This window comes from Protopterus annectens, chromosome 1.part1 (assembly GCF_019279795.1).
Source record: "Protopterus annectens isolate FY-2018-M chromosome 1.part1, PAN1.0, whole genome shotgun sequence".
Taxonomy (NCBI): domain Eukaryota; kingdom Metazoa; phylum Chordata; order Ceratodontiformes; family Protopteridae; genus Protopterus; species Protopterus annectens.
The window spans coordinates 440,646,577-440,662,988 of NC_056726.1; the positions used below are offsets into that span (position 1 = coordinate 440,646,577).

At 38.5% G+C, this 16,412-nt stretch overlaps 1 protein-coding gene across 1 annotated transcript in view; it reads left to right on the plus strand.

Moving 5' to 3' along the window:
• EDARADD (EDAR associated death domain) overlaps positions 1 to 15,012 on the plus strand; it is a 328,759-nt gene extending 313,747 nt beyond the window's left edge. The window contains exon 5 of the mRNA XM_044075792.1: positions 11,581 to 15,012. Within this exon, the coding sequence (XP_043931727.1) occupies positions 11,581 to 11,966 (386 nt within the window). The 3' untranslated portion in view covers positions 11,967 to 15,012. The remainder of the gene's footprint in view (positions 1 to 11,580) is intronic.
• Positions 15,013 to 16,412: the final 1,400 nt, after the last annotated feature.

A 16,412-nucleotide genomic window follows, 5' to 3' on the forward strand; every position in this document is an offset into this window, starting at 1 on the left:
GTTCTGGTGAGGGTCATTGACAAATGAATACATATAGTAGTAGAAAGTAAGACAGGAGATGATTTAGATTCAGATCAGGATGCATCAAAGCTGACTTGATACTTGCAGTGAGACAAATAGTGGAGAAGAAGTTAAAGATAAGTAAGGAGTCCAAATGGGCAGTCCTAGACTTGGAGAACACACATGACAAGGTGCCAAGAAAGCTGATTTGGACAGTTCTATGATTGTTAGAAATCCCAGAAACACTGGCAGAAATAGTGCAGGTTATTTAGCAGGACCCAATGACACAAGTGCAAACAGAGTTCTGTCTCAAAGAAGGATTCCCAGTGGAAGTGGGTGCGCATCATGATTCAGGTCTGCATCCACTGCAGTTTATACTGGCGATGGATTACATTATCAAACAGATCAGGAGGAACAGATCAACAAAGCTGCTATATGCAGATGATGTGGCATTGCAGGTAGACTCTGAAGAAAGGACTTCAGCAAATGATAGGGGAAGTGAAAACAAAGCTGAAGGCACACAAGATGAAACTGAGTACAAATAAGACAGGTGTAAAGAGAGCAAATGTAGGAGGGAAAACAGTGGAACAATTAACAGCTTCAATCAGAAGGGTGTAGCCGAATGGCACAGAGTGTCTGAGGCAGTCTCACAGAAGAATGCCAAAGACGGCGCAACCAGTACTATTGTATGGTTCATAAACTTGGACTGTGAAGGCAGAGCTGTTCAGGAAGCTAGAGGTGATAGAGATGAAGTGTCTGAGATGGGTGGTAGGATACACACTGTGGGACAGGCAAAGAAATGAGGACATCAGGTCAGAAGCCCAAGTAGCTCTAATTACAGAGAAGGTCAGAGAGAGAGAACAGGCTATGGTGGTTCATGTACATATTCAGGGGATCTGAAGACAATCTGATTTGGGACAGACAGGAAGAAGACAAGAGAAAATGGATGGATCCAGCAATTATGGACAGTCAGGCATGATTGTCTAGGAATGCAGATGAGTGGCAGTGAATCAGGAGAGATGGTAACAGTTGATGTGATACTCTGACCCCATGTAGAAAATGAGGAAAAAAAGGGGATTGATGGTGTGCTGTGAAGAAAAACAGCAAGAAGGAATAATAGCAGAAGAGCATCAGATACAAACAGAAAACAAGTATTATGGGATGGCGAGTAAAACAGAGGAATATGGTCACTCAGAAACAAGGGAAGAACAAGAGCAGAAGTTAAATCTATTGGAAGGCGAGAGAAGGAGAACGACAAATACATGAACAGGAGGGACAAAACATACAAAATGGGAAAGGGGTGATTTAGCTATTTTGGGAATAAATGTCAATAGTATAATAAATTAAGTGATTGGTTTAAAGATTGTTGAATGGTGGAAGAAGAAAAAGATGGATGTATTATGTTTACTTGGTTCAAGATCTTCATAGGTAAGTACAAGACTAGCTGTCCTTGAAGCCATTTTAAGCATAGTCAATTTCCACTCCAAAGGTGAGAACCAAATCCTGTACTTTGAGTCTGTGCAGTGAACACCTTAACCATTATGCCAACTCCCCAGCTTTAGAAGAGTGCTACATAAAAAATAAATAAATAAATAATACGCTTGGTGGAGATAAAGACTGTATGTTCAGTAGGATATAAAACATATTGTGGGTTAGGGGTGTTAATAACAGAAGAAGTAAAATATTGGATGCAACAATTGTGATACACTTTTAATTTCTCCAAGTCTTTTGGATTTCTAATACCTAATAATATTCCCTATTGCAATATTACTTGCTTATCATTTTTTAATGTATCATAGGAAATGTATTCTTCAAGGGCAACAGGCACTTTATTTGTAGATGAAACAATGAAATATAAAGTTGTTTCCTAGCAGCAACCTCTTCATTAGTTACAGATCCCTTTAATGTGGAATTATTTAGATTACTTACTTCTGCACACATTTTGCATAGGTACTGATATTGGTTTATTGTAATGACAGAAGTTTGAGTGGCCTTTTATGTTTGAAATTTTCTGAAATGGGTAGTTTTTAGTTTTGTCATTATTGGTTCATACATTTTGTTTCATTGTTTACTAGAAGACTGTTCAAAACTATAAATTTAAAACACATTCTAATAACTGGTGCTGTATTATGCAAGGAATATAATTCAATACAATCAGGAAGGTGAATCAAAGAATGCATACATGTATGTATGCCCCAAATAATGTTTGAAAAGAGCCCAGAGGAAAGTGTGAAAGGCTCAAAATCATGGGCAAATTTTAAGCTTTACTCTTATTACCAAAGCAATGGATGAAGGTAAAACAGTTCACAACACATTACCTTGACCTGGCCAAGCCTTTTGACACAATCCCCTACTCAGGTGTAGTACAAAAGATGAATATTGTAGGAGCAAATACTTACATCACTAGCTGAATTGCCAGCTTGCTCACAGGATGCAGGAGATCAAAATAGTGGAAGAGACCAGTCACCAATGGAGTCCCCCAGAGTTCAGTGCTGAGACTTTTTCTGTTTGGCATATACATCTCAAGAGCTGGCTAAATTTGAGATGACTGCAAGCTAGAAGCCGTTATTGAATTCCCAAATGACTTAGCCATCATGCAGGAAGGTTTGTCCCAAATAATAACTGGTGTCAAAATCATGACAATGTCCTCTGAAGACTGACCCATTTGTTTGGCATTTGGGAACTTGTGTGTACAATGTCATAAAAAAGCCTTTCTATATTGCACAGCTTATAAACAAATTGATTGTGACTAGATCTACAGATGATGTTGTCCCCCTTTACAAAGCTCTCATTATGTCAATCATTTTGTATAATCCCCACTTTGGCATGTATCTGTCCAGCCCCATGCAACAGTTGGAATACCGTTAGAGATACCTTACTAAAAGGAAACAAGTCCTAAACAATAGGTCTTGCATGGACCTCCTCAAAGATTTATTACTATACTCAATACCCTACAGAGTGCTTAGAGGTGACATGTCTGGCATACAAGGCATCCTCCGACCTAATACAGTTGGACCTACTGAACATCAACAAGTCAAATAACATCAGAAACACTCAGTCCAGTTGTCTAAACTGAATGTTGTGGTGAGATGGATATATATCACAGAGGCTACCACTGTTCCAGACAGACCATCCATAAAAATAAAACAAAGCTCATCTGTCAATATTCAAATGCAACTTGGATCTAAAGATGGGTAATAGAAAATGTACTCCAGGATTGCCCCTCATGCCACTAATGGATAGAGGCAGTTTCTAAATGCTGCATCCCTTACATGGGTCCCCTCAAATTATCTATGGTATGATCACATTTATTCTCACTAGGGCTAATATACAATTATCAGCCATGGGATAGGTAAGACCAGTCAGGAAATGTTAATTCAAGCATCAAAAGGGAATTGGCTAAGCTTAAAATGTCCTCCAAGTGAACCTATGTTGTGGTACTAAACAGTTATAAAAAATTGCCCTTTTTAGATCATTAAGTGCCTCTCTCACCCTCCACCCCCACCCCAACCCCGCACCCAGTCTTCAATAGCTTCCTATGTAATCTTGGTATGCACTGATTTTTATAAATCATTTGGTGAGCATGAAGCATCCTTCTTGTTTCCTTATCTAATCTATCCAGCATGTTTTGTGGCCAGTCAATCACTCCAAAACTGTAAGTTAGGACAGGAAGAGCAAAATGGTTTATAGCTTGAATTTTGTTCCTAGATGTCAACAATGTTTTCAAGATAAATTTAAGTCTTCACAAGTATTCCTTACTAAGTGTTATTCACATTTGATCATGTTTTATTGCAGATCCTTAATCAATTCCCAAATATTTATGCACTCCCTCTTGCTCGTTATTTTATATCACATTCTTGTTCCAAACTGATGTTTTCTTGGTGCTGCAGTTTTCCTGCTTTAAAGGTTGCTTTTGCACATTTATCAAGACCAAACGACATTTTTATATCATCTGAAACAGTTTTGACTGCTTGCAGTTGTGCTTTCAGTTCCTCATATGATAAGCTATGCAGTTTTAAATCATCCAAAAAGAGAAGATGAGAAGTGTTTACACTTTCTTGTTTTCTAGGAGCCCAATTCTAGCCATGGCCTTAGCTGTTAAATAAACAGCTTAATGGGTTAAGGGCAATACAGAATAATAGCAGTTACAGAGAGTCACCTTGGAATACCCCCCCTTTGAAATTTTATCCCTGGAACAATAATTTGTCCTTTATCATGGCTTAATTGCAAAGTGGTCTGGTCTGCCACTGTTTCATGGTCACTGTAATGTAATCGGTCAGTGTAGGGTCTGTCTTATACATTTTTAAGCACTCTTTTATCCATGAATGTGGGATAGTATCAAATGCTTTTTTATAGTCAACCCATCCCATACTTAGATTCTTCCCCTTTTTACAATTCTCCACTATGACTTTATTTAACAAAAATTATCCTTTGCTCCATATGACTTTCTTTTATTGCCCTTTTGTTCTACTGCTATAATTGAGTTTTCTTCTAAATTACTATAAACTCTGTTGACATCAATTCCAGTGTATAGTTTATACATCATCGGAAGGCAAGTTAGTGGTCTATAGTTTTTAGGGTATCTTGCAGGTTCACTCTTAAATAGGAGCATTGTTTTTCCTGTTGTTAGCCAGGTTGGTGTCTGTTCAGGGTGTGCATATAAATAGTTCTTACTCATAGCTAAATCTTTGTGCAAAGATGTTAATACTTTTAACCAGAAGTTAGGTACTGCATCTGGGCCTGGGGTTTTCCAATTAGAGTCTTTTCTTAACGTTGTTTCAATCTTTCTGGCTGTTACTTCAAACCATTTCATATCCTGCATCTTTAAACTTCTTACTCTTTCTTTTAGTTCTTCTATCCATTTAACAGCTTTGTTATGTTTCACATGATCTTCAAAAATATTTCTCCAAAATGTATCTATTTCTTCTTTTTTTGCTGGTCTTTCAATTCCTTTTACTTTGTTTACCATTTCTCTATAAAACTTTTTTGGGTCATCACCAAATTGCTTATTTTGTACTTCTCCTTTATATTTATCTGTGTATCTTCTAAGTTTTTCTGCCTGTGCTGAAATTTTTAGTTTGTTATTTGCAATAGTGCATGATAGATCCTGATCTGTTCTAATACTGCACATTGTTTTTATTGTGTCTATCTTTCTTAGTATTTTTGTTGATCTGTTCCCTCTTCTATATTCTTCTAACAGTGACACTTCTTGTCTTAATTGCTTTACAGTTTTTTCTGTTCGATACTTCCATGGTGGTATTCAATTTCTCCCCTTCCTTTCTCTTACTAGCCTGTGTTTTTGTGGTAAACCTTTATCAGTTTTTAATTTATCTGCACAGTAAGATATCCTGTTTACTTCTGTTATTTCACACGGATCTCTATGGACAGTCTTAATTACTGTATTCATTTGTTTTATCAAACGTCTGACTTTTGGGTTTTATTGACCTTCTGCAGTCTGTTTCTTTCACTGATTTTAATATGTCTATTTCTATTAAATCAAGCAACTCTTCTCTTAGCTCATTTTCTTCTAAAATGTTCTAAAATGAGGGTACATTTTTTGTTTTCCATTCCCTGCGGGCCTTCTATAAAAAGTTTTATAGCATCTTCCTGTGGCACATTCTCTTCAATTTCATCCTGTGCCCATCCGTTGGTCTGTCATATCGGAACTCACTGGCCTATCACTCGTCAACATTGAATATATCAGAGTTTTCATAGTTTCTTGTTCCTTCCCTTACTGTCCAACTTCAAGTGAATGTTTATACTGGTTTCCTGTGGAAGGCTCCAAAATATCTTCATATGGCATTCGACCAATTGGTTCCTGTTCCACTGGTTTCCCCTTAATTTGGATATCCATTGTTTATCCTGTTGTGGTGCTTTCTGTATTTGATTTTCTACACTAAATCCTTCACTTTGCAGGTACTCCATAACCTCAGTTTTTATTTCGTTAACTTTTCCATTACTGATCTCCTTTTCTACTTTTCTTCTTTCTTATTTTTGTTTTGTAAAGTTTTCCAAGTCTGGAATCCTTTGCCTGTATTTCTCCTCAAATATCTTTGGTGCTGCTCTTTTTGTATTGGTTAGTTTTGCTTTCTCCTTTGCATAAACATTACACCATATTAAATCTCTTTTTCTTTCCCATGTCCATATTTATTCTTCAAATGTTTCCTGAACTTCCTGCTTTTCCTCACTTTGGGGACTCCCTTCATCATATTGTGATCTAACGTGTGTTAGACCTTCTACACCAAATCCTTCGCTTCGCAGGCACTCTATAACTTCAATTTCTATTTTTTTTAACTTCTACTTTACTAATCCGCCATGGAATATTCCAGGAAGGGTGATGATATGTGACTGGAGAAAAAAATTATGAGAGAGTAATATATGCACATACAAACATGCAGGAAAGAAAAAAATGATTGAAGAAGTAAAAAAATATATAATAGTAAACATGTTAATTGTAATGTCAGTAGTAATGCTTGTGGATTTTACTTGTAAGGTAAGAAAAGAAAAGGAAAAATAATGCAAGATGCAAAGATTCTATTTCTTAACAGAAGTAAAAGGCAAAATCCTGACCATTTCTCAAGTCTGAGTCATGTTTTATTTTCTTATAAATTACTAAATGAAATATGTATTATGAGTTAGTACAGCCATCTAGAAGCTTAGTAAAGACTATCATATTTCTTTGCCAGTAACTAATACAAAGCAGTGGACATTGGGCACTGATGTAATAACACAGTTCTGGATTATATTGCCCAGAATGATACCACAGTACAAGCAGAAAATGATTGACTTCAACAGTTAAGTTTCTGGTGTCATTGTGAGGGGATCGAGTATCTGTCTGCTTGGGATGACATGACTGACAGGCCTCGAAGCTTTGCCAGAGATGGCCTGCATCTGTCCTGCCTAGGTTTCTGGATACTGGCTAAGGCTCTTGCCACCCCTATAGTGCCTTTTTTAGGTGGTGTTCCAAAGACCAAATTACCACCATAACAGCTATAAATAAATGCAATCTGAGGGTCATACTGCTCAATGCTAGAAGTCTAAATCTCAAGATGCACTTGCTTGAAGCACTCCTCAAAATGGAGAACATCAACATTTGTGCTGTAATGGAGACCTGGTTTAAAGCAGCAGAAAGCACCCCTGCGTTACCAGGCTATAACTCATTCCACACCTTTCGGCCCCAGAAAATGGACCAAAGCTCAAAAGGCGGTGGCGTCTCCATATTCATAAAGGATATGCACACCTCCAAACTAGTAGCCCAGCATAATGCATCGGAGATACTTCAGGTACAACAGTGGGTAAGATGGTGATTCAGGTCTTAGCCTGCTATAGGTCCCCAACCATGTCCCAAGACTCGCATTCCACATTCCTAAGCATGCTGGAAACTATTATGGTCCAACCCAACATTCTCATACTGGGTGACTTCAACTACCCCTCCATCATCTGGGAAAACTACTCAAGCACCAATACACTTGCTCAACGCTTCCTGGAATTCATTAATTCCAATGCGCTGGAACAGCTCATTCTTAACCCCACTAGAGAAAGCAACATCCTTGACCTGGTTATTCCTAACATGGGCAACTGTTGTTCAACACCAATAGTCAATTCCTCCCTGGTTAGATCCGACCACAAACTAATTACCATGGAAATCCACATCTCACCCACACCACTAGCAAAGGTAACCACCATGAAAAACTTCTCCAAAACTGACTTTGGGCTCCTAAAAACAGAGGTGGCTAACTTCATAGCACCCATGCAAATGGAAAATAGGTGCATGGCTGCCAAATCATACACCAATGCACTGTACGATCACGTACATAAATGCATGGAACTAGCCATACCTAATAAAACCAAGATGCTCTCCTCCAAAAAAAGGAAGCCAATCTGGTGGCCCCCTGCCATTAACAAACTCTACAACAGAAGGAAGAAACTGTTGCAGAAAAAGGTGGTGTCCCAAGACTGGAAAAACTCCCTTATTAGCCTCAACAAAATGTTGATATCCCTCATCGAAACCTCTAAAGCTAGCTATGAAGGCAAAATTGCAGCAGACACTAAAAACAACCACAAAGCCTTCTACAGTTATATCAAGAATCTCCATGGCAATACACAGATTTGCTCTGAGTTACTGCACAATGGTACCTCCTATACTGAGCGAACAGATATTGCCAACACATTGGCTGACAGATTCAGTGCCAACTTTACACCCCCCCCAAAGGACTAATCACAATACCAGAAGTATGCCAAGCACCCAGCATTACTGCAGCACAGGTTAAAGCTGCATTGTCCAAGGCCAAGAATACAACTTCCATGGGACCCGACAATATCCCTGGCTATGTTCTACATGAACTACAAAGTGAACTGACACCAGACCTGTATGCCCTATTTAATCACAGTCTCACTTCAGGCTTTGTCCCTACAGAATGGCACACTGCTACAGTCATCCCTCTCCATAAAGGGGGAGCTACTACAGACCCTGGGAATTATCACCCCATTAGCCCAACGAGCCTGATATGTAAGGCTATGGATGCATCATCATGGACCTAATTAACAAGGATATAGGGAATCTCCAACTCTGGATCCCACACAATTTGGTTTTGTGAAGGGCAGATCATGCCTGATCGACCTGGTTGACCTCTTTGAGTCAGTCACCACAGCCGTAGATGAGGGCAAGGCAATTCATACAGCCTACCTCAATCTGGCCAAGGCCTTTGATACCATTCCCCACTCAGGAATTATTGATAGACTCACCAAACTAGGCATCAACCTCTATGCCACTAGGTGGGTTGCAAATTGGCTCAGAGATAAAACTCACAGTGTGAAAGTAGCAGACTCCAAGTCAGACTGCCGACCAGTCACGAGTGGAGTCCCACAGTGATCGGTCCTGGGTCCTCTCCTGTTTTGCATCTGCTTCTCAGAAGTCCAGACCAACATGAAGGTACTCTGGCTGACCAAGTTCACTGACGATTGCAAGCTGGGAACCATTATTAACTCCCCAAGTGATGTAGACATCCTACAGAAAGACCTCACCGAGACCAACGACTGGTGTCAAAACCATGGCCTTAAGCTTAATAATGTTGTACTGACAAACTAAGAACCAAACCAAACAAATGAAAAACTTGAGTGGAGATCCAGGTGCCCAAAAAGACCAGTACCAACAGCCAAGAAATATCACCAAACAATTTATTAAAATCAACAAGCAGCAAAAATAGTAGGTGATAACTATCACTTGCTATTTTTGCTGCTTGTTGATTTTAATCAATCATTTGGTGATATTTCTCAGGTGGTGGTACTGGCCTTTTTGGGCACCTGGATCTCCACTCAAGTTTTTCATTTGTTTGGTTTGGTCCTTAAGCTTAATGCCAAAAATCCGTTGTCATTCCCTTTGGGAAAAACTCAGTTCCCACTAATTACCACATTGATGGTAGCCCAGTGTACACTGAAGGCGTTATAAGAGATCTGGGAACACAGGTTGACAGCAACCTCTCCTTTGACCACCACATTTCCACTGTGGTCAGAAAGTCCTTCTATGTGCCACATCTCATTACCAAGGGTTTTGCATCCAGGAAGAAAGAGGTCATCATCCCTCTCTATTCTTCACTCATTAGACCAATCATCAAGTATGATGCCCCATTTGGCATGTACCTCACTAAACACCTGCAACAGCTGGAAAGGCCACAAAAGTACCTCACAAAGAGGATCCTAGGCCTTAAACACATGCCCTACATGGACAGACTCAAAAAGCTCCAGCTTTTCTCTGTCTCATATCATCTATTAAGAGGTGATCTCTGTTTGACTTACAAAGCCATGTCTAACCTAGCCCTGTTAGAAATGTTACACCTAAAGAAATCCCAATCCCTCCGCATCACATGCTCCAGGGACCTCAACTTCATTACCACAGTCAACAGAACATGCTGGAGGGACAGGTTCATAACCCAGAGACTGCCCATACTCTGGAATAGACTTCCCATACATGTCAAGCAAAGCACCTCACTGGCCCTTTTCAAGAGAAATCTTGATGAGTAGATGGGAAATAGAAATTTCACCCCAGGGATCACTCCATTGGCTCTACTTGATAGATTACGCCATACTTTATGAGATAAAATGCTTCAAGTTACATATATATATAAATGTTAACGAATCATATAATTACATCATGATAGTTACATCTTATGAACCATTCTTTTAGTGAAGTGCACAACATTGCAGACAGACATTTATATGTAGAATGCAATTATTTATATCTCGCAACCCACAAAAAATACAAAGTAGAAACAAAAACAAAGTTTGTTCTTCTGATATGAGGGTTCCACAGGCAGCCGTAATCACCATATAAGCACTTATTTAAGTTTAAAGGAAATAGTGCAGAGGCACTGGGAACTAACTGCGGCATGATGCCAGGGCACTTCTATGAGCTAGGCTTGTAAAGGCTACAGGGCCATTGACCTACTACACACCTATGACCCTATGAACCTATTATACTGTACAGATAAATGCAGTGTCTGGCAGTTCCGCAATGGAAAAGATAACATGCACATGCTATCAAAGTAACCTTTTATATGAAAAAAAAAACAACTTGCTCTTTTACAAAGCAGATAAAAGACAGAAATGATGGGTTGTCAAAATTAATGGAAGAAATATGATGTACTGGTAACATTTGAAATGTCAGGACCTGCTACAGTGAGTTCTGAAACATGGAGACAGAAGGACTAAAAAAAATGGACTTACATGTACTAAGTCCAAGATAGCCATTTCCTGAATTATTCTGCTTTCTTTGAGGCATGGTGATGTCAGAGTTAGTATATATAATTCTGGGCGGGTGGGGGGGGGTGTGTGTCAGGGGCACAGAGTGGCTTGGCCCTTGCAAAAAAGCAGTTTAAAGAAGAAGAGTGAAATCGGAGCTTCACTCCTCTCCTGGATTCTTGGTATACTGCAAAGTCTGAGTTTTAAACAACAGCGTGTGCTGTGAGGTGGGCACTAACACTTATGTTTATGTACTGCACTATAGCTATCTATGGTGGCTAGGTGGAAGGGAAATTTTCTCTGACATTTTTTAAAGTTTGGTTCATTCTTCACTGCTTTTAGAATCACTGTCGTCACAAACAGAAAATCATGAAGCATATAATGAGTACCATTAAGGAGGCAATTTATATAATACCAAGGAGTCTGCAGGTTCTTAGGTTTGTAGGTAAGTGCTAGGCAAGCAGTTTACAGGCCATTACAAGCCTAGGCAATAACCTAAATTCCAAAGTTCCCTCCAGCACCAAGGAGAACAAGACAAGAAAGACCAGAGGAGGATTTGAGGCTGCCCACCTAATTATCTAAGTTTATCTTGAAAGTGGCAAGGCTGTTATTCTACTGCACATGTATTGTGGAACCACAAGCAAAAAAATGAAGCATTTTGACAATATTTCAGTCTCTTTTCACTTGGCTGAGTCTATGAATTGATTATTTTTCTTTGCAAATAGAGATTAATAAGCGTTCGTAACCTAATTCCTACATAGACTGTTAGTCAACAGAGCGTCACAGTTGTATTTTATGAACTTAAGTCATCAAAAATGTAACTAATGCTTTTTTTTACTACAGAACTGAAGACCACACCTTGCCCAGTATCTTCAACAGATAATTGTACTTGTAAGCTGTCATCTGATACGGTTACAGATCCTCTCATCAGTGATTTGCTGAATGATGAAGACTTGCTTTATGAACTAAAACTCAAGCTAGACACCTCCTATTCAACTGTTAAAAACTGGAGAAACTTTGCTAGCAAGTGGGGCATGACCTATGATGAACTATGCTATGTACAACAGAAGCAGCAGAGTCCCACTGAGGTGTTTTTGACTCGTAACAGTGAAAAGACTGTTGAACAGCTGATTGAACTATGCATCTACTACAAAAGAGTCGACGTGCAAAAGGTGCTACTGAAGTGGGTAGCAGAAGCCTGGCCCATGAGGCAGAAGGATGCATTATAAACCAATGAACAACATGACTCTCATAGTTTGCCTTCTCAAACTGTAATATTTGTAAATTAAGGAAATCCATGTTTATATCTGACAAATAAGCATTATGTTTAAGGACGTTGTCAGTTATGCATTTTCCAATGCAAGCATGCACACGTGTTCTCTTATATATTTTCATTGTCAGTGATGAATAAGATACTTTTTAAGATATATATTTTAAGTACTATAAATTATTTCCTAAAATAAGTACTATGATCTTTGCAGGTATATTTAAATGAGTTAATGGGAAGCATGCACTAAAGCAGCAGTTAGGACTATGCAGACTGCCAAATAAGATTACTCTAGGGACAAAGAGATGCATTATTTTCTGTTCCATTGCATTTTAAAAACATTTGGCTTTGAATTTTTTCTAAATCGTCATGTCTAAGCCAGTCTCAAGACACATATATCATTAAAGACTGAACTATCTTGGTCTTATTTAAGCTAATTACAATTGAGAGTATGGAAAATAATAACTGTGACATGGGTAGAGACTAAGTGACATAAACCATAAAAGTAACACTAGGAAAATGCTTTATTAAGCCTAGTGAATGATGTTCATTGATAATGATGCATTTCATTGCAAAAGTCCTCTCATATTAGTAGACTTCCCAATGTTTCAGCTAACTCAGCATTTCATTTGACAAAGTGTAGGTTTAACTGTCATATGACTTTATTCAATTAGACTGACTTAAAAAGGGCTTTTTGACAATGCAGTGTCAATGGTGCAACAGGTAGCACACTCCCATTTGGTGTAGCAGGTTCAGGTTCTATTGCTGCAACAGGTAAATGGCTTGTTGACAATGCAGTATACTATATAGGGGGAGGGGTCTTACACTCCTGAGTTTGCCATACTTCAGGTAAGAAATTAAACTGAGGCCCCATCTCCATAAGTTGGTGGTTACTCAGGTGGATATGAAAGATCCTAGTGCACCTGTCAAAAAGAATAGGGGAAATTCCTCAATGCCCTGGCCAAATTTCCCCCTTTAGTACAAACAAACAATAAATGTTGATCAAACCATTTGTATGTAGTTACAATAACTAAATAGTTAGCAAAATACAAACATTTAATTTTCTCAGGAATCAAGTTCTCTTGCGAGTGGAACAATAGTGCAGTAGTTAGCAAACCTGTCTCAAAATACTTGCTTGATTTCAAACTGGGGTACCTTATTTATAGATTCTTGATGCCTTTCCACCACCTGTATGGGATTTCAGCAGGAGATCTAGTTTAGATTCATAGGTAATTACTTGGCACACAGCCCTGGAGAAAATTAATGAATCTGGCTCAAAATCCCAGTTGCCACAGTGCACTGTTGGGTTAAGTGACTTACTGCAGGTTACACAGTAGGTAACTGATTAGTGAGAAAATCAATGCCCATGTCACAGGAAATGGCTTATTAACACCTCATGGCCTTAATTCTCTGAGCTAACTGCCAGACGTCTTACACATGTCAAAGACATGGTGACTGAATTGGTAATCTTCAACATTACCTGCAAGTATATTTGCAAGTGGCATTGTGCACTGTGTGTTCTGTGATAGACTGTTTTCATGCCATATGGCCAAGGCTTGCCAGGATATACTCCAGCCACCCTATCCCCATGAATAAACTGAAACAGGTATCAAAAAATGAAAGAATGAAAATTGTTTTATTATGAGATTTAAGAATTTACCAAGATGTTGTGATGACTTATTGTTGGCTTTGTACTTTGTACGATTCCTGTATCCATACACTTTGTACAGGCTCTTTTCCATCCTGTACAAAGCCTTGGTGGATCAAGATTTATGATTCTGTACCCCTTTCCTCTGCCACTTTTCATGGGTTAAATAAATACCCAAGCACATGTGGAAGTTGATTCTATGGGATTCTTACTGCAGAAAATCTGGGAATGTTTTCCTTCTATTACTCCTATGTCACAGGCAGACAATCCTCTTCCAATCTCCAGAGCACAAAGTCCTCTTCTGCATCACACCTATAACGGAGGGATGCAGCAGCCATTCTAAACCCTACCATGATGAGATGGTGATTAGCATAGCTACCTTATATGTAAATGATAACAGATCCACATCTGCAGCTATACCCACCTGGCAATGAGTTGAGACCCTGGCCTCTCACTGAAGTTTGGTGTTAGTTCTCAGCCACAACTGTTCTCCCCACATACTCGGCTAGCAGTTTTACAAGCCTTTTGTACTGTATGTGCAGTGTCGCCAGCCTCTCATTGTCTGGTATTGATGGTTGTACTGTCATTACCTCCTTCTCCCAGATGTCAGTGGTCAGAGCCGGCTATCTCTTCTCAAATGTCAGTGTTTGGAGTCCATGGCCCCATCCCAGTGCTTAATTGGCAACTGAAGCAGTCCCCTGCACAGATAATATCTGATATTAATTGGTGAAAACTTCTAGTGCTACAGTCTATCAAAATGCAGATGGACTAGTCTTCTTATTTTTGACTAGCTCGAGTCATGCTGATTTAACACCATGTTGCCACCACTGGTATTTCATATTAGATACACAGTTTTCTTCCAATGCCAAACTAATGAGATGCAAACTGATTCTGTTTAAGAAGCCCATCTCACTGGCATAGTGTAGGTGAATGACTTGTACTGTACCTGGAAACTTCCATTACACTACCCCTTCAGTGATTTCGTCCCACCTATCTTGGAGATCCCACCTTGCCATTTCCTTCTACTGAGTGGCACAATATGGTTCGACCACTTTTCAAAATAATCTTCACAAATCTCAACCATTGCTGTTTAGCTTTTCCAGACATAGACTGTCAAATGATTCCTATGCGATACAGTTGAAAGAGTGTCAGAAAGTACGGTAATACCAGTTCTTCCTTGGCTGCATGCTAACTACTGTGCATGTTTCACTAAAAAGCATTCAACAATTACATGAGTAATTTAACTGTGGATACTGTTTTGATATTCTACTTTAACCATTTAGGCTTATACAGTTTAATGTGGTTTCCTATTACTTGTAACATTTGAGAATATCTTCTCATAAATTACAACAAAACTATAGCCATGGTGCTGTAATTACTTTCATAATCATGTAAATAAATAAATGTAATGAAATTGTGTATAAATGAAGATAATGACAAACTGGGAGCATTTCTTACATTTGTATGCACATAATCCTTCTCATTATCAACACCTGTAGAGTTAATATAATCCATTTGTACTAAATTCTGAAGTCTAATGCTGCAAATGCATCTTTTTGGAAACTTAGTCTGCATCTCTGACACCTTTCCTCTGATGCAGACATCACCTGTGTTTGATTTAAAATGTCTTAGGCTGAGTTAAAATATTCTGGTTTCTGGATAAGTTCATCCCTTTGAATGGCATCCTATGAAGAGTATTTTGAATTTTATCAGGCACATCAGTGATACATTCATATCCCTAGATTTCCCAGCATGGTTACAAAAGTTAAATGCAATTTTACCATGTCATCCTTGTACATCTTTCACAAAAATACTCAGCTAAGTTTGTACACATATTCTGAAATATCATATCATATTAATATATTGTTTCAGATTTTGTCCCAGAAGCTATGTTGTTCCATCTGAGCCATTATCAATTATTTGCAGAGTAATATTAGGCATGACTTTCTGGTGCTGGAAATATCTCTCCAAGTACAGCGGACAGTGGTGGCTGTCACAATTAACTTTTCATATTTCTTTGAACTGTTTCAGTTTTCTGATAATTACATCCATTATCTACACAGTCTACTCAAATACAGTATTTTTTCTAAAGGTTGAATTTGCCAAGAAACATAATCCTGTAGTCTATATCCTGACTAATATAGATACTAATCATTAGACATCGCTGCACTGTTTGCATAGTCCATCCAGTTTAGACACCTTAACTCATTATGGTTTGATTCAAGCAACTTTTGCTAAGACTAACTGCCAAGGAGAATTTTCTTGTGTGAGATACTTTCAACATGCATCTGTGACTTTTCATGTTTGAAAGGTGTTCAGGCTGTAACCGATGTTATAAAATGAACTGCAATTTATACTATGTGCTGCAACAACATTTATGATTGTCACTATATGTGAAGCAAACTATTTGCTAATGAGGATGCTGCAGGGAAATTCATCTTTCCTATGACACAGAAATCTTGGAATTCATTATATTAAGTAAGGAAGATTAGGAGGCAAAAACTTTGCACTCCATGTAAACTCAGAATTCTAAATGCAGTTCAGATTTGTTCTTCTGAAATCAAATGATTTTGAGCTCCTGACATTTCTGATCATGATATGGCACTCAATGTGAATCTTTGTCATTGTAGTGTACAATCTTATTTCACTAGCAACAAAACAATCCTTCTGAAAGTTGATTTATGCAGGACTTATCCACAACTATTACTGAAAAAAATGTATAATATAGCTAGCCTTTTCAAATGTTTTGAAATTGTTCTG